At 41.2% G+C, this 19232-nt stretch overlaps 1 protein-coding gene across 2 annotated transcripts in view; it reads right to left on the reverse strand.

The window, feature by feature from the left end:
* Window positions 1-674: 674 nt before the first annotated feature.
* Window positions 675-19232, reverse strand: part of KATNA1 (katanin catalytic subunit A1) — a 47142-nt gene continuing 28584 nt past the window's right edge. For both annotated transcript variants that reach the window (XM_006114953.3, XM_006114952.3), the window contains exons 6-11: window positions 19115-19220; window positions 14607-14765; window positions 10286-10412; window positions 9459-9593; window positions 8562-8688; window positions 675-1020 (exon numbers count right to left, since the gene is read on the reverse strand). In XM_006114953.3, the coding sequence (XP_006115015.1) occupies window positions 822-1020; window positions 8562-8688; window positions 9459-9593; window positions 10286-10412; window positions 14607-14765; window positions 19115-19220 (853 nt within the window). In that variant the 3' untranslated portion in view covers window positions 675-821. The remainder of the gene's footprint in view (window positions 1021-8561; window positions 8689-9458; window positions 9594-10285; window positions 10413-14606; window positions 14766-19114; window positions 19221-19232) is intronic.

Below are 19232 nucleotides of genomic sequence, written 5' to 3' on the forward strand. Positions count from 1 at the left end.
ACCTTCATAACTGGAATTTTTACATAACCAGAACGCCCTAATCCCCCAGCATGCTGGATAACACAGGTTTTACTGTACAAGCAAAAATAGCCTCTTTCTTTAAACTTGAGAACAGTGGGCCTTATAGTTATCTTTGACCCTAAGTAAAATTCCTGAATACAGTGACATGGAACATGCACAGACAAGGGAAGTTGTCCTCTCCTAAAATGGGGCAGTAATGCCTAAGAGTTTAAACTGGACTTTCTGGCACTAGTCAGAATTGTACAGCATATCTAAGGATATGCTTTTCCCCCCCAATTCATCTTAAATGAAATCCTAATAAACTTAAGTCTGACTGAAGTAAGTGGTTACAAATTTCAGAGGGTTTGCAGCTTAGCCTGGGTACATTTCTTTAACAGATGCAGGAACATTTAAAAAGGCAAGATGGTTAAAAAAATGCCACTACTATCCAGTGAATCTAACTCTTGCTATGTTGAGATCCACAAGATCTAGCAAGCATCATGAAACCAGTTTCTGTGGCAGTGAAAGAGCACACACACGGAAAGCCACCAGTAACAGACCCTAGTATTTTAAACACACAAAACCAAAAGCACATGTGATCTCTGTGCTTCATATTTTTGAATCAGAAATAGATTGTGAGACTTGAGTTAATTCAAGTAAGAGGCAAAAGTGACTTGCAATTTAAAAATGAGTTTATTCGTGTTTCTCTTAAGTTTAAGAAAGTTAAAAAAATAGCACTTAGTGCACTTGAACACTACCTTTCATTACTTCTGAAGCTGTTTTAAGACAGATTTCTCAGGGGGAAGTCTGGTTAGGAAGACTTAGCATGATCCAAATTCAACAATCCATTTTTCATATTTCTCAATGTCCACAGCAGATACCGATTTAGAAACCTTTTTTAAAGCCATTTCAAAATCCTCCATGGTTGTAGGCATGTGCATTTCATCTTTGGAGAGATTTCTAATTTCTTCTGGGGTCAAACCTTCAATACGCCTTCTCATAGCCATCAGTGATGCATCCCTGTACAATAAGAAGAAACCACTCAATATGGAAATGTACTTGCTTAACCTTTTCTTGGCAGTCTTAAGTCACCACATTCCAGTTGGGAGAACCAAAAAAAGCTAGCTACTGTTCTTAATACTATGATGGTCTTTGATTACTATGTTATCTAACAACTTCAATATTTCATGTATTTATCCTCGCTATATTCATAAGATAGTGAAGCGCTCTTAATTCCAGTTTTACAGGGGGGAACTGAGACAAAGGTTAAAAATCATACCAAGGTCACATAGGAATTATGTAGTAGAGAATGGAGATGTGTTTGGTTCCCAACTCCCAGACTGGTTTAATACTCTATCCTCCACTTGCGCAGCAGAATCTTTGAAATTGCACCATTATAACCACAGAACTTCAGTTGCCCTTCCTATCAACAATACTACTGAAAATACATTTACCTTGCACCTGTTATAATTTGCAGGAGTCAAATTCTACCTTGGTACAGCACTTTCAGCTAATGAAAACTCCTGTATTTGGCTGAAGAAAACTAAGGCCTATTCTCCACTAGACAGATCAGTTTCAGTCAATCCATATACATGAATCCTCACCTACAGACAACCCCCTAACCTGAACTAAATTCTTTTCTGCAGCAACACATCACAGGTCAGACATACTCACCCAGGAACTCAACTCTGCAGTAAATCCCAGTGCCAACTCTGTCCACACATCTACACAAGCAACATCCCAGAACTTAACTATATTTTTGTTAGTCTCTAAAGTACAGGGCCATTGTTGTTTAAGTTTCTTTAGTTGTAGACGAACACGGCTACCCCGCCGAGACTTTTGAATTCTTCCATCAACTTTGCTGCCCCTCAGCAGACAACTGCCTATACCAAGGGATCAGCAAAGGCTGGCATACATGCAAAGAACAAAGCACCGCACTGCCAACAGGCTTTTCCCACTTCTCCATTGGCCAGAATCCAGCCAGTGGAACAGCAAGAAGCCATGCCTGGGACAGGTGCCTCAGAGCAGCAGGGAGAGGGCAAAAGCAGACCAGACTACCACCTTTCCCATGAAGGACCTGCTGCTGCCATGGCCATGTCCCTACTGCTCTGCCACCTCCTGCATGCGCAATGGACGCACATGCACCAGAAAGCCTGTGAGGCCACTGGAGTTAGTCTTCCAGGTGCTGGCTCCTGGCCAGCCTGCCCGGACCTGCTGGCCAGATTCCCTGCACTCCTGGTGAAGCACGACCTCCATTCCATGCTCTGCCCATGGGCCACTAACTTATTCGATGTGTAGAACAGCATCTGGCTGCCACATGGAAGGGACTGTTAAAATAAATTCTGTTACAGACACTGCACCCCTCTGGCTCCTGCCCCCTCCCCCCTTGTCAGACAACCTCCTCCCAGCCTGCTCCTTCACCCTGCATCCCATCCAGATCCTGCACCCAAGTGCGGGGAAGTGTGTATGCACTGGTCCTCCACTCCCCATAGGAAAAGCTGGAGCGGAGCCTAGGGCAGGAGACCAAGTGAGGCATGCAGTGGAGAGAGTCCTCTGCCCACCTCCTGGGAGAGCGGTGCAGCTCAAGGCAGAAGGGTAAAATCTTGGCACATTTCAGAAAGTTTGCAGACCCTGGTTTAGACCCACCTCTCATCAGCATAGTATCTAACTGAAGAATTAAAACAAAGCTGTGCTGCTGTAGCATTTTAAATGTAGATAAGACGATGAACAAGTGCAGGTTTGTGGAATAATAGGGCACTAGTGCTAGAAACTATTTCAAGATCTATTTGCACTTTTTAAAATATACTATTTCAGATTTCAAATTTGCACCACCACCAGCTAAACTGTCAGTTTAGTAAACCAATTTTAAATGAATTGGAACATATGAGGCTGTATTATCTTTATTCAAAATATGACTCGGAGTAGAGAACCAGAATACATGTGCACTTTGTTCTAGGGATTTAATAGTGTAGTTGAATAACTAATAAGCAAAGGCTTATAGGTTAATGCTATAGACTACACATACTTCCCCCTCCCTCCTTGCCAATAAATTAAGTGGGCAGGCCAGCAGCACAGCTCAGTCCTGGCTCACACTGGGTCTGGAACGTACTCCCACTGTGGCTCTGCATTTAAAGTGTATTAGGAGCCAGGTGGGCAGACAGCATGGCTTGGTTCCTGCTCATGCTGGGTCCAGGAACTCAGCTCCTCCCCACCAGCCAGGGGCTGCTGTCAGCCCACACTGCTGCCTCTGTAGCAGGGGCTGCCGCGCGGGATGACAGCCAGCCAGTCCATGAGGGGAGCTGGCTTTTAAATTGTCTTCCCTCACATACCAGCTCCCACCTGGCACCCTGTGCTGCTGCCTCTGCACAGAGAGGCAGGGGACTGCTTGGGAGCGGGGCCAGAGCACACTGGCTGCCGTCCCCACCCTTAAGGGCTATAGAATAATCAACTATTTCTCAAACTTTGTGATACCACGACCACCCTCTAAGTTGCTCATGATCCCCCGGGGGGTCGGGACCCACAGCTGAGAAACGTGGGACTGATAAGAATTCATGAGGTTAATCGACTATTCAATTAACTGATATTTAACATCCTTACTTTGTTTCTTTTGGTGCTGAGGGCAAGCCTTGTCTTGTTATATCTTACAGTATCAGTCTGCCATAGGTTCAACTTAAGACTGACCATGGGACTAAGTCCTTAAATATTCATTTTCACAGCCAGCTGCAGTTTGGGTAAGATATATGGAGTTACTGTTCTGAGCATCTCAATCTGTATAATTTGGAACAGGCGCTTCAGGCAAAGAGATAAAAGCAACTTCTATGAACTTGGAACTATCTTAAAGTCTGTTCAGTTTTGACCAGATAAAGCCTGGAAAATTCACGATTTGCAGATACATAGCCAAACTTCATCAAGTTTTGCTCCTTAAATCTCTTACTAGGCCCAAATACTCTACACAACTTCCTCTTGCATCATTCTAAAGCAGCCAGCCAGAACTGAAATTCCAGAAGGGACATGAATTACTTTTTTCTCCTTGACTGTTCTGATTCCTGGCCCACAGAATTTGGCCTAAGGATACAAGACAACTACACATTGAAACTTCACTTTGTTAATATTTCACAGTGCTACTGAGCAGAACTTACACTGCCCCTATTCTTTGAGAAGTACAAGTATCCACCACCACTAGACATACTTTTAGGGGCAGGCATCTGTGTTAAATCATATACTGATCTTCCTCTTTGGACTGTGCCCATTGTCCAGAGAATTGGACATTCCACAATTTAGAGTTGATTCACTATATCCCAATCTGTCTCAAATGGAATGTACACATTTTAAGGGAAGGGATTTTGAAAAAGCAGTTTACTACAGAAGATCTGTAGTATTTCCAGCCTGTACATTACTTAAAATGACCAATCTGAACTAAGAACTGAATGATTACTCAACACTTCTCACCCCCAAGCCTATTCATCCTTAGGCATCTTAAACTGCTGGCCACAATAAGTCTTTATAAAAACTGTCCCTATAATACACCTATTTTCCTACTGCATTTGTATTTCGTGTGCTGGGTAAGTTAATACAATTAACATGTAGTGGGTGTCTGTATACATGTACATAGTGCAGGGTTGGACAATGACTGAAAAGTCTGCAGTTCTCAGCTTGCACTGTTTGAAGTATTTTTGAAATCAAGTTACAAGCTATAATTTAACCAAAAAGAAAAGTTTTTGCATATTGAGAACTAAACCGAAAACAGTATTTCATTTTGCTTCAGCTACTGTTTCGTCTTTTGCACTAACAAATATGAAGGATAAACTAGACCAGATGCTGATAATCAGGATTTTGTCCACACTGAGGATGGAAAGAAACCCAACAGACCAAGAACAGCAATTAAAGTCATTGTCAGGAGGGGCCCAAGTGACTGTTCTAACAGAATTTAATTTCAAAACTCCCAAGGACTAAGCAACCTCATTTTTTCTTCTATTATTCACCTTCAGTGAAGAACACACATTACTCTGGACCTCAAGAAAGATAATACCATGGGGCTTGGCTGTCAAAAAAAAGACAGATACACTGCTGATTTAGAAACATTTTTTATGCTGTACTACTAATAGTTCTTTAACTGGCTGAGAATGGGACCAAAAAAAAAAAAAAAGTCCTTAAGAAGAGCTTCTCATTCCCTTTGTCTTTCCAAGTACAGTTGCTGCAACAGTAGCTACTGCTTCAGGGACAGGCAGTTTTCTTTTAGAGAACTACTGAGGGCTTTAACTAATGACACTTCAGCAAAAGCCTGGCACTTACTTTCCACAGCAGGATCTTCTTTAACTTAACTCTCTACCATGAATATTAGAACATAGCCTGGAGATTTATCTATATCGTGTAGGGAAAAAAGAGGGAAACAGGGATAGAAAATACAAAGAAAATGAATGTAGGATTATCAGGCCCAGAAAAATCTAAGAGGTCTCAGAATCCTTCAGAGGGGAGAGCTTGTGACAGATACCATAGGAAATAAAATCTCTGCTCTGCTGGGTCTGGATAGCAGGATGATCAGAAATTAGCAATACCTGCTGTGTGTGTAAAACACTAAACTTACTAGAAAAGTAAATCTTGCTTTTAGGGAATTCTACCTCTCAAATTGATGCATTTAATTAAGAAAACATTAAATATAATTGAAGTAACCTGTACATATCAACCATATTTCCAAAGTAGTTCAGAGAACAAAATTAAAAAACTCTGGTTTGGAATAGGTCCCTTTGCAGAGATACATTTTACAATTGATGAATGTTGAAATGAGCCACCTGGTGAAGATGGAACTTATTCCTCATCTCAATTTGCAGTTCTTGGGAAACTGCACCATGAAGTTGTCCATTTTCTGGCAAGCCACTTGTCTCCCTTAATATTTATGAAGAATGTTGCTTGCTTTTCTTCACATCAAAAATGGCACACTCCCTTCCATTAACTTCTATTTTTAAAGTTATGTTAATGGATGTTCCAGTTTTCCCAATATGACAATTCAACCAATATTTGAACCAGTATTCACTGGATTGTGTAGTAAATCTATTATCAGCCAGCAGAAAACACTTATGGACAATACAGATTATTTTAAAGAAAGTTTAGTAGCACAGTTATATCCAGTAGCCTACAAAACATTTTGACTAAGTGCCCCGTGCCTCCTTCAATAATCAGAGTTAAAATAAAAGCCATTAGTTACATGTCCACACACACACACACAGCACTTACCTAAATCCAACACTGTATTTTCCTCAACTCAGTTTATAGTGGTCAAATATTTAAAGCAAACTTTTCTCCTTTCACCATCTGCTCCTTTTGTTCCCTTTGTAGTAGCAGTTTACTTGTTACAGGTGGAACCACTCTAATCTGGCTCCCTTGGAATGTGACCAGTGTCAGACCACAGGATGTCAATATTGTTTAGCAGCACTTCCACTGCTTACTGGGCTCTTACAAGACATTTAAGGGTAAATTAGAGCTAAACAACAGCAGAGAACACAGAGCCAGGACTGGTAACTATGGGAAACCTAGCCAGATGTGCACTTTTCATGGGTGTAGTCAACTAAAATCATGCCGGACCACAGAGGTTCAACCAGTATTTGTTCTGATAACACATCAAAGCTACCATTAGGTTGGGGAAGTCCTCCTCGTAATTGGTGATGCACAGAGTGGGGGATAGATAGTCTTTGCCCTTGAAAGATTTCAGGCCAAGAAGCAGACAAAATGTGGAGAATATTGAGATCAAGGCTATTTACATCTTAATGTAGCAGCAAGGTTTTTATTTTCTGAGTATTGCTAATTTTACGTTTAACCTTTTACATTTATACTTATGCTCAACTATTTACTCCACAGTTTACTCCATGATTTGATAAAAGTGATTTCATAGAATACTAGAACTGGAAGGACCTTGAGAAATCAAGTCCAGTCCCCTGCCCTCATGGCAGGGCCAAGCACCATCTAGATTATCCCTGATAAATGCCTAACTAACCTGCTCTTAAATCTCTCTGATGTTTTTAAATGTTATCAGAAACTGATCAAAATCAGAGTACTTCTGTACAGGCAGTCCCCGGGTTACATGGATCCGACTTACATTGGATCCCTACTTACAAACGGGGTGAGGCAACCCTGCACTAGCTGCTTCCCCCCCCAGCAGACCAGGGAGACGCGAAGCTAGCGCCCCCCTCCCCTCCTCCCCAGTAGACCAGGGAGACGCGGAGTGGCTTTTCTCAGCAGACACCTCACCTTGAGAATAAAGGACTGAGCTCTGGAGAAATGTTTGGCTAGAGTTTCCCCTACAATATGTACCAGTTCCGACTTACATACAAATTCAACTTAAGAACAAACCTACAGTCCCTATCTTGTACGTAACCCGGGGACTGCCTGTATCTAAATTTCTTCCACCTACCAGCTTCTATTGTCATCTTACAGTGTTGTCAATTAACATCTTCCATGCTTGCTCTTCCCAGCAGCACCACCAAGTCAGCCACATTTACAACTAGCCTGACTCTACTTCTGCCAAAATAAAGTCCCCTTCTCAAAGATCCCAGTGATGAACATGGCAAATATGCAATTGCTCTGACTGCCATCTCTATTATGTTCCCAAATCCTAGCTTCTCACAGTTGGGCTTACTAAAAGTTAGCTTCTGTTCAGTCTCAAAAAACAAACAGAGGTACTACCAGAAACTGACTAAAAGATTACCATTCATGCATTCTTATTGCATTTAATGTGGCCTTTCTGTGACATATAATCCCAGGGGGAGGTGCATACATACTTACAATGGGAAGAGTCCACAAAGTTCTGCAAGTTAAAAATTTAGTTTATAGTCCCTTTGGACCCTTCCTATAGAAGGAAGGGGTACGGTCTAAATGGACTATTGTAAAGTTTCAAATATATAATAGTCTCATCAAAACAATGCATAGCAATTTATTTTCAGCATTATAATGTATGGAAGTAAAACATGGGATAGACAGGTATCATTCATCTGTTCTGCTGTAAAGAACATATAGGTCAGACCTCCCTTGTCTGGCAAGCCTCGGTACCTGAGTGGACCCAAACAATGGAGTTTGCTGGACAAGGGGAGGTCAATACTCTCTACTAGGCTGTAGGCTCTGCTCCCAAGTAGAGCTGCACTCCCTGCTGCCCGCTGCTTCCGCCAGCCCTGACTGGGGCTGTCCCCCGCTTAGGACTGTGCTCCTGCACTGCTCCAGCCCTAACTGGGGCGGTGCTTCCCACAGTGCCAGCCCCAACATAGGCTGCACTCCTGGCTGCCAGCCTGCTACCTCCAGCCCTGTCTTGGGATGTGCTCTTCCCCCATGCTGGCCCCACTGTGGCTGGGCTCCTCACTGCCAGCCCAGCTCAGGCTAGGATTGTGAGCCTGGCCAGCCAGGGCTCTCCGGTCCAGCAATAGCCACTGTTGCCAGACCAGAGAGTCCAGAATTTTAGAGATTCAACCTGTACAAAAGACCTGACATTTTAGTCAACAAATCAGGACTGCAGCTTGATATGGTTATGGCTGCCTAATTCTTAAACAAGTGACTCTAAGGTTGCAATTTTGACATACCTGCATACATTGGTAATGTCTGCACCAGAATAACCTTCCATTTTTTCAGCTATATTTGCAAGGTTAACATCATCAGACAGTTCTAACTCTCGCAAGTTTATTCGTAAGAGCTCCTCTCTGCCTTTTGCTACAAAAAAAACAAAAAAACAAGCCATTTAAGTCTATGAAACCCGGATAAAAAAAAAAAAAAAAAGATACAAATACACAGGGTGGTTGTGTTAGTCCTCCATTACTCCATTCTGCATCTAAATCTAAAGCCCAATTCAGAGGGCAAATATTTTCAGAAGCAGAAGCCCAAAGTCTATATTTAGGATCCTAACAAATGGTCTGATTTTCAGAAGTGCTGAGTGAAAACTGACTTATTATCATAGTGTCTGAAGGGACCACAGGAGTAATTTAGTGTAACTCCTTACCAAAATGCAGGATTTGTGGTATCTAAACCATCCAAGAGAGATAGCTGGAGTTTCCACAACCTCCCTAAACTTCAGAGGTTGCAACTTGTCACTCAGCATTTCTGAGAGGCCACTTTTTAGGACTGTTAACTTTGCATTCCAATTTTTTAAGTTGGACCCTAAATTATAGTCCCTAACCATGGTTTTTCACCATTTAAGTCACTCTATATCCATTAGCTTTATACACACATACCTGCCATTCTAATACTTTGTGTTATAGAACTTTATGCTTGGTCTATCACTTGGCTGTCATCTTACATATCCCCAGACCATGAATGCGTTCACACGATACATCCAAAGGAAAGTGCCTTCCAAGTTCTCTCCTGAGCTCAGATGCCCCATGCAGTATCAATAATACACTGACAATAATCCTAAGACTCAACACAAAATAAAAGGAGCAACAAGCAGGGTTTTTTTTTTTTAAATACAAAGGAAATCTTTGTACCTGATGGTAATGGAATGTAAATTCTCTTCTCTAGTCGTCGTCTTAGGGCCTCATCAATATCCCAAGGAAAATTAGTAGCAGCAAGTACCATAACCATTTTGGAAGGATCATCATTTTCAGCAGCCCCTCCAACACCTGTGGTAGGAGGGGAAATTGTTAAACCTATTCAGCTATCATGGGAGGATCCTATGTGGAAACAAAATCGTGAATACCTTAAGGTGTAAATACTGCAAATTCTAGGTCAGATAACTGAGGTTAACATTGATGTAAGATTCAGAAGACCAGGACACTGCTTCCTGCACCTTCCATTGGCTGGGAATGGTGCTCCCCAGCCAATGGGAGCTGCAAGCGGCTACACCTATGGTCACATAGGTCAATACAAAGTCCACTGGCCTGCTTATTGCCCACTCTTGCTCTGCAGCTATAGTTACATCTGATTGCTTTACTTTATTGGACTACCAAAGGGAAACGGTTAGGTAAAAAGGAAAAAAAAAATCACTCATGGGAAGTATAGGGCTATACAAAAAAGAGTCACAAGAGTGAGGAAGAGCTCAATCTTCTCTGAGCTTTGAGGAAGCTCAGTTATTCTGGTGTTACAAAATGAGGTTTTGATTCAGATACTGAAGTGTTTGAGAGAACAGATACAGTAGTGAAAATAAGATCAGTGTATCTGTAGTGTCTAATGAATGAGTAATGTTTGTGTGTTTTATCATTTTAATCTACCTTTTTAAAAAACAGCACAATTAGGTTCTTGTGCCTAAAGAATAAAATTCAATCCTTTTATTATGTGTGACCCAAAGCAATCAACAATAATTAAGTGAATTTACCATCCATTTGAACCAGTAGTTCAGATTTCACCCTTCGGCTGGCTTCATGCTCCTCAGAGGTTCCTCTGCGACTACAGATAGAGTCTATCTCATCAATAAATATAGTTGTTGGTGCATAAAATCGAGCCTAAAGAAATCAAAGTGAAATTGCATCAGTTTCTCTTATGCTTTAATCTTATTTCTTTGAAACTCTGGCATCTCATAGCATTGCTGTGCTTAGAGGCAGCTCTGTCTTGGCTTTGGTGATTCAACACAATAGGAATAAATAGCTTCTCTTTTACTTCCACCCTTTCAACCACACATACCCTGAGTAGGGCCCTACTAAATTCACAGCCATGCAAAAGGCATCACGAACAGTGACATCTGTTGTCCTTCTGTAAAATCTGACCTTGTGTACTTTTACTGTATAAGGATTTCTTGGGCGAAGAGGGGAGACCAACACTTCTCAAATTGGGGGTTGTGACCCAAAAGAGTGGGGGAGGGAGAGGATCACATATTTCCACCCTTACTTCTGCACTGTCTCCAGAACTGGGCAAATAGAGAGTGGTGGTATAATGTGACCATATGCCCAGTTATGAAGGCAGGACCCCCCCACCAGTGGCAGTAAGGGTGGCACCACCTCAACCCCCTATAACAACCTTCTAACACCTCCTGTATAACTCCTGCTCTCCTCCTCCCCCCCCCTTGCTGTCTCTCTCTGAAAGGAACAGAGAAGAGCAAGTAGTTGAGTCACTACTTGACTACCCAATAAGCATATGTTTATTGGATAGTCGACTCACTGACTAGTTGCTTACATCCCTAGTCAGGACTCCTACAACTACAACACTATGAAATTTCAGATTTAAAAAGCTAAAAGTAATGAAATTTACCATTTTTTAAACCCTATAGCTGCAAAATTGATCAAAATGTACTGTGAATTTGGTAGGGCCTTAACCATGAACATGTATGTTTTCAATAGGAATGATGTAAAAGCAGAACATTACCCTAGTCAAGTGCAGTAACATCTAATCAACAGTATACAATAGTTAATGGAAATTAGTGTCATATTAAGCTCAAACAGACAACGTGTACCTAGGTCAAATCTCACTAAAAGTCAGCACTAATACCATGCTGGAATAAATCAGTTCAGTATTACTGTAAATGGCAAGTGCCACTGACTGATTCATACATAATAATTCATATAATACATGTATCCAAGAAGCACAGCAACGACACGCTAGTATTAGCCAGACTCTGAGATTAATTAAAAAGTAGATACACACACACACCCAAGAAATTCAAAGCTATTGTCCGACAGCAATTGTAACATATTGCTTCGCGCATACATACTAGGGATGTAAGTGACTAGTCAACTAATCGATAAGCCTACATTTCTCAGGTGGTCAAGTCACTACTCAATTAGTCCCTTCTCCCCTTGCTGCCTCTGCTGCAGGTGGCTCTTATATTTAAAAGGCAGAGGCACAGCTGGGATAGCGAGAGCTCCATCCCCTCTTATCGACTGGTCGAGTTAGAGGATGGAAATTCCATCAACTACTCGATTAGCTGATTAATCAAAATTTAACACCCTAATGCAGACTATTTTCTGTTGCTCTATATAGCACTAACTTCAATGCCTTTATCATGTAAAATGTGGTCAGCTTCAATAAATTTAAACCTGAAGTTCCCATACTAGCAAGATGTGATTTGTTTAGCGAAATTAGGCTATAACCACCACAGTTTGCAAGACTTATATACCCCAGAATGCACTGCATTTGAATTTGGCCACATAGGAAAGCCTTTAGTGAGTCCACCATTCCATTAATTTCAAATGTCATATTCTGTAGACTGATCCTTAATGGCAGTATATGAACTGAAGATTAACATTATGTTAATCCGTTACAAGAGAACACTACAAATTTTGTATAGTGGATGATTATATGACTTTATCTAATCTACTTAATTATGATCTAAAGTTGCAGAGCAAGGTTTTGAATTTAGTAATTTTGCTTCACAGTTATTTCATATCAAAGTCTATTTGTAGAAAGCATAGACCACATAGTGTGTCAGATTGAACATGTTCAATTTATCACATCATCAGTAGGTCTGCATAAGGAAATCTGGAGCCTTAGGTTATGTCTAGTTGGGAAGTTTCACCATTATGTAATTTTACCAGTATACCTCCCTGTGTGGACAACTGTTCTAGAATAAGAGTGGCTTTTTTCAGCCTGCTTTAGACCATTTTCAAAGAGATACGAGCCAAATCAGAAAAAAAGAAACCTAATATCATAATCAGTGTGTCCACATGGGGAGCACAGCAAGACAACTATAACAGTTTACATTCACAAAGCTTCTTGCTGACTCAGGCAGACATCACTACATTGATAAAACTATTCATGGCTCTTCTTAAAAAGCTTGAGGAATAGCAACCTTTTATGAAAATGAAACAGGAGATTCTGGTGCAGTCTTGAGTCCAGGAACAATGGCCATAATCATGGCCTGTGGTGCTTATGCTTGAATTCAACCTTAGGTACAGGCACATATGCAGGCAGCAACTTGGACCCTTCTGTCAATTTTTAGAAATGATTTTCTATAAATATCTGCATGCAAATTTATACACAGCAAAAACTGAGGGCCTCAAACTTCAATATAACTATTAAGTAGGGCTATTGATCTCAGTTAACTCATGCAATTAACTAAAAAATGAATTACAATTAAAAAATAATTGCATTGTTAAATAAAATACCAAATTAAGTTTTTTTAACTACATTTTCATATATATTTACTTCAATTTCAGTTCCATATGTGTAGTGCTCACTTTCTAATTATGAATATTTGCACTGTAAAAAATAGCATTTTTCAATTCACCTCCATACAAGTACTATAGTACAATCAATCTCTTTATTGCAAAAGTATAACATGTAATTTTTTTGTTACATAACTGTACTCAAACAATATAAAAACCTTGAGAGCCTAAAAGTCCACTCAAACAAGTCTGCATTACATTTACAGAAAATAATGCTGCCCGCTTCTAGTTTACGTCACCTGAAAGTAACAGGTATTTGCATAGCGTTGTTGTAAGCAGCATTGCTAAATATTTATATGCCAGATGCATTGAACATTCTTCAACCTCTATTCCAGAGGGCATGCGTCCATACTGTTAACGAGTTCTGCTCAATAACTACCCAAAGCAGTGTGGATCAAAGCATGTTCGTTGTCATGATCCGATATGATGCCACCTGCAAAAGGTTTATTTTTTAGTGGTTCAAGTTCTATAGTTTCTCCATCAGAATACTTCTCTCAAGACTTCTGAAGAACAAAGGGTGGAATGTGCTTTCAGATTTTAGAAGGCACTTCAGATTCTTAAACCTTGGGTCAAGTGCTGTAGCTATCTGTAGAAATCTCACCTTGGTACCTTCTTTCCTTTTTGTCAAATCTGCAGTCTTAAAATGAACATACTAGCCAGAAGCCCTGTGCAGGTCTGAAGCAGCCTCCCTCACTCCCATTTAATCAGTTAACTGGGTAAACTTATGTTTACCCGGTTAACTAATTAAATGGAATTTTACATCCCTGGGCAGAATGCAGGTAAGGTACAGAACAGGCAATATACAATTCTCCTGTAAGGAGTTGAATCACAAATTTCATTACCACTTAAAAAAAAAAAAAAAAAAAAAAAAAAGCAAAAAAAAAAAGCAAGCATCATTAGCATGGAAGCAAATCCTTGGTGATGGTGGCCAAAGCACAAATGGCATATGAAGGTTTAGCGTATCTGATACATAAATACCTTGCAATGCCAGCTATGAAAGTCCTATGGAAACACCTTTTCTGATTTTGAGGTGACATTGTAAATAATCAGACAGCATTATCTCCTGCAAATGTAAACAAAATTGTTTCTCTTAGCAACTGGCTGAACAAGATGTATGACTGAGTGGACTCAAACTCTAAGGTTTCATTGCAGTTATGTAACAATTTATATTTGTAAGTTGCATTTTCACAATAAAGAGATTGCACTACTATTCTTATTAAGTAAATTGAAAAATACTATTTACTATACAGTTCAAAAAATTCTAATAAAAATGAAGTGAGCATTGTGCACTTTGATTTGTAATTGAAATCAAGATATTTGAAAATAACATCTAATATTTACATGATATTCCATTGTTTAACAACATGATTAACAGTATTTAATTTTTGATTGCAGGATTGTGATTTTTTTTTTAATCACGTGAAAGCCCTACTAATAAACCTTTCACTTCCAGGCTTTCTGCCACATTGTATCTTGCCCAGATGTTACTACTCTGGAAACAGTTGCAACACACTATTCCTTTTTAGAGTTGCAAGTCACCATTTCAAACAGCAGGCGGACAAGTTTCTCAGATTCTCCTCTGTATTTTGAAGTAAGTGTTGATGAAGAGATGTTGAAAAATGTTGTTTTGCATTCAGTAGCTACTGCTTTTGCAAGGAGAGTTTTTCCAGTACCCGGTGGACCAACCATCAGCACACCCTATTTGAGAAGAGACAGTCCAAAATTATGCCAACATCTGTTAAGGCAAGTGAAAACCAACTGCAACAATCAGTCTAAGAAACTGATTGATAGTCTCATGTTAAAATATTTACTACAAACTTTTGCTTAATTACATTTCCGAACCACGTACAGGAGGTTGAGATATTTTTTAAACAATCAAGCAAAAACCAGGGTTTGGGGGTGATTTAAATTACCCAGATATCAGCTGGGAAAGTTACAAGAGTACACAAATTAGCCAAGAAGTTCTTCCAAGTGCATTGGAGACCACTTATTAAAGAAGGTGGAAAAAAGCAGATGGTAGAGAGGCTATTCTCGGATTGATTCTAACCAACTGGGCAGAACTAGTTGACAATCTGGAGGTGGAAGGCAACTTGATTGAAAGTGATTATGAAATTATGGAGTTCATGATCTAATGAATGGCTAGGAAAACATCAGGGAAAAAAAGGACATTGGATTCAAAAAAGGCAAAATTCACCAAACTCAGGGATTTGGTAGGTAAGGGGAAAGTTCAGGAGAGCTGGCAGCAAGAGCAAACTACCCCAATGTTTAGGAAATACAGAAGTATGGTAAGAGGCCACCTTGTTTCACAAGGATCTGAAACAAAAAAAAAAAGAATCATACAAGAAGTGGAAATTAGGTTAAGTATGACTACACACAATCAAGGGCACTTAAGGGCAAAATTAGGACAAAGGCACAAAATGAAATTAGAGGTATAGAAACTAGCACAAAACAAGCTAGAGCTATAAAGAGTAAACAAACTATTTTACAAATACATGGGAAGCAAGACAATGAGGGACAGGGTAGGCCCATTACTAAAAATGATGAGGGGAAAAAGAAAAAACAGAACACAGCAATGGCCAAAGTGCTATTAAAAGGGCCTTTTTTGTTTCAAGACAACATGTCAAACCACCGAACATCCTTCTTCAACAAGTTAAGAAAGCCTCATGGATAGGGAAAGATCAGGAGAAGGCTTTGGATGTTGTCTCATATGACCTTCTCAAAACAAACTGGAGTAGACAAACATCCTCCCCACACTGAGTTTTTGGTTGCACCCTTGCAACTTCAGACAGACAATATACACACACAAAATAGGCTATCAAGCACAACATAGACAACTTCAATTAAACTACCCACATCTATGAGCTTCAAACACAGACACTTACTAAAGGCACAGCCAAAGCTTCCTAAGCAGCAGGCTGCTTCCACCTTGAAGCCAAGCTGCACCTCTAGGGCAAGGCCAACACCTGACCCTTTGCACCCCTCAGGTTTTCAGGGCTGGAGAAGGCAAATGCAACAATCTCTGGAGACAAAGCAAGCAATGGGCACAGAGCCTCAGCCTGAAGCCACCAACTTTTGCTGGTGGCCATTCATACTTTCTTAAAATAATTAGTTTTAGGAAAAACAAATACAGACATATACACAGCCAAATCACTGTAATTTAATTAATGCTAGATAGTAAATCTGTTGAGAAAAGTTTCTCTGTTCACAGCAGACTTACACAGCCCTAGCAAGTCTAGAAAGAATTAAGCCTTGGAGGGGGGATGCATTGGGGATCTGAAGCCCCACAGCCAAGAGATGGGACCAGGGCCAAAGCTGAGAAGCTGCAGCCTCACTACCCCAGAGCTGAAGCCTAAATCCTGAGTCCCACCAACCATGGGCAAGTGAGGTATTATCTCCAGCTGTCTGCTCTTCCAGAGTACCCAGGTACCTCCAGAGAGGGCAGGGACCACCAGCAGGGGTTCAACACCGAAGTGGTCACAAAGGAGCAACTAGGGTTGTTAAGAAGCATGTAATTCGTTAATTGTGCAGTCAACACAAATTGTCAACTACACAATTCATCGATAAGGGTTAGCACTGCTACCACTCAGTCTGGCTTGCACTGGGTCCCGGCATCAACCCCCGCTGCAGCTCTATTGCAGTGGGGGTTGATGCTGGGACCTGGCACAAAGCTGGTAGTGAGCCAGCCTGTTGCCCAGCCTGCTAAAAAATGCATTTGCAGAGCTGAAGGTGAAAGTGTGGGGGTGATGTGTGTAGCTGATATCATTAACCAATAAGCAGCCACTTACAGGTTAACCATTTAGTCAATGACACTATTACATCCCTAGTAGGAACAAGGGGCCTCTACTTCGTCCTCCCCAATGGCTGCATTTAAAAAATCCTGGCCTAGAAGGCAAACTTACTATAAGGTTGGTGCACAACTGGCTGAAAAGCCACAGCTCATAGTTATCAATGGCGCACAATTAACAGACCATATCTAATGCAGCTTTTAACAGGGATCTGTCCTGGTTCTAGTATCTTCAGAAATAATTGGGATATCAGCACAGAGTACACAAAGCTTACAGATAATGCCAAGGTGGAAGGGGTTGCAAGGGCTTTGAAGGACCAGATTACAATTCAATGTGATCATGGCCAACTGGAGAAGTTGTCTAAAATAAATAGGATGAAGTTCAATAAGGACAAATGCAAAGTTTTCCACATAGGAAGGAACAATCCAGTTGCATACATAAAAATGGGAAACAACTGCCAAGGAATGAGTACTGCAGAAAGAGATCTGGAAGTTAGTCGATCACAACAATTTAATACTGCTGCCAAAAAGAGATCATCATTCTGAGATGTATTAGGTGGAGTATTGTATCCAACACACAAAATAATTCTTTCATTCTACATTGCACTGATAAGAGTTCAACTGGAATACCATGTCCAGTTCTGAGCAGCACATTTCAAATAAGATGGACAAACTGCAGGAAGTCCATAGAAAAGCAACGAATATGATCAAAACCACAACTTATGAAGAATGGAAGAAAAAAAATGGTTTGTATGATCTGGAGAAAAGGCAGCAAGGGAGACATAACAAGTCTTCAAAGTACATAAGATTGCTATAAAAGAGGAGAGTGATAGATTGCTCTCCTTAAACACCGAGGACAGGACAAGAAGGAATGGGCTTAAAGTGAAGCAAAGGAAATTTAGGTTAGACATTAGAAAAAATACATTTTAACATTAAGGGTAGTTAAACACTAGAACAAATTCTCTAGGGAAGTTGTGGAATTGATATCTTTAAGAACATGTAAGACAAAACACTTGTCAGAGCTGGTCTAGATGAGAGGGGAGCAAGGTGTGACCCGTTGGCCCAATCCAGCCCACGAAACCGTTGGATCTGGCCCACAGCCCACTCAAACCAGCCCACAGGCTGCCCCAAAAAGGCCAGAATCCTTTCCTGCACCCCCAGGCACAGATCAGCCAAACACTTCAGGGCATCCCCATAACCTTTTAAGCAGCTGGCTGCTCCCTGTAGCTCTCTGTTCTGGGTGCTGGGAGGAGGAGGAAGCTTCACTTACTACCCTGACACTCCCAAAGAAAAAGCCTCAGCTTGGAAAATCACCAATGGGAGCTGCGAGATTTTGAGTGAGGACAGCATGTGAAACCTCCTCCTCCCCTTCCCGCCACCCCAGAAAGCCACGGGGAGCAGCCAGCCATTTTGAACAGCCTGAGGGAGCAGCAGGCAGGGAGCCTGCCGCAGGGTCCTACAGGGCTGCTGGCTGGGAGCTGCCTAAGTAAGCAGCTCCCAGCCATAGCCTACCTCTGGAATCCCAACCCCTCTCTCCAACTGCCTTCCCCAGGTCACCACCCAAACCCTCTGCATCCCCAACCAGTTCTTCTCTTTGAGGTCACAACTCCCTCCCAGACTCTCATCCCTTCCTACACCCCTCCCCAGGCCAGAATCCTTTCCTGCACCCATACCCCATCCCTGACCCTTACCCCATTTCACTGCTCCAGGTCATAGCTGCCCCTTCACCCAAACTCCCTCCCAGATACCACCCCTTTTCTTGCACCCCAAAGCTCCTTTCTGCAACCAACCTCCATCCCAGACCCTACAACTCCTCCACAGAGAAGTGCAGACCATGACACTTACCAAAATATTGGCGTGTTCCCCACCCCCAATCAAAGTGATCACCCTTCCTGGTCTAGATAATACAGTCCTGCCCTGGTGCAGGGGACTGGACTAAAGGACCTGTTGAGGTCTCTTCCAGGCATACATTTCTATGACTTACTTCCTTGAACACTAACAGAATGCAGCACATGCTAGCACAGGTTTTAGCTGATACCAACTTCATTTATATTCAAATGAGACCGTTACCATCTTAAGCTAAAAATTAAGGTATCATAGAATCATAGGGCTGGAAGAGACCTCAGGAGATCATCAACTCTAGCCTCTTGCCCAAATCAGGGAGATATACAGTACTTATATATAGAACATTTGAGTGTTCAGGTGCCCCTCTAACGATAGGTCTTACAATTACACTCTATGCTAAGGATCAGCAGTCTCTTACCTTCCATGGTCTTCTAATTCCCTTAAAGAATTCTGGCATCCACATTGGTAAGACCACTGCTTCTTTGAGCAATTTTTTGGCATCAACTAAGTCAGCTATATCATCCCTGACAGAAGGG

The sequence above is a fragment of the Pelodiscus sinensis genome, chromosome 3, assembly GCF_052426305.1.
Source record: "Pelodiscus sinensis isolate ZL-2025 chromosome 3, ASM5242630v1, whole genome shotgun sequence".
Classification (NCBI taxonomy): domain Eukaryota; kingdom Metazoa; phylum Chordata; order Testudines; family Trionychidae; genus Pelodiscus; species Pelodiscus sinensis.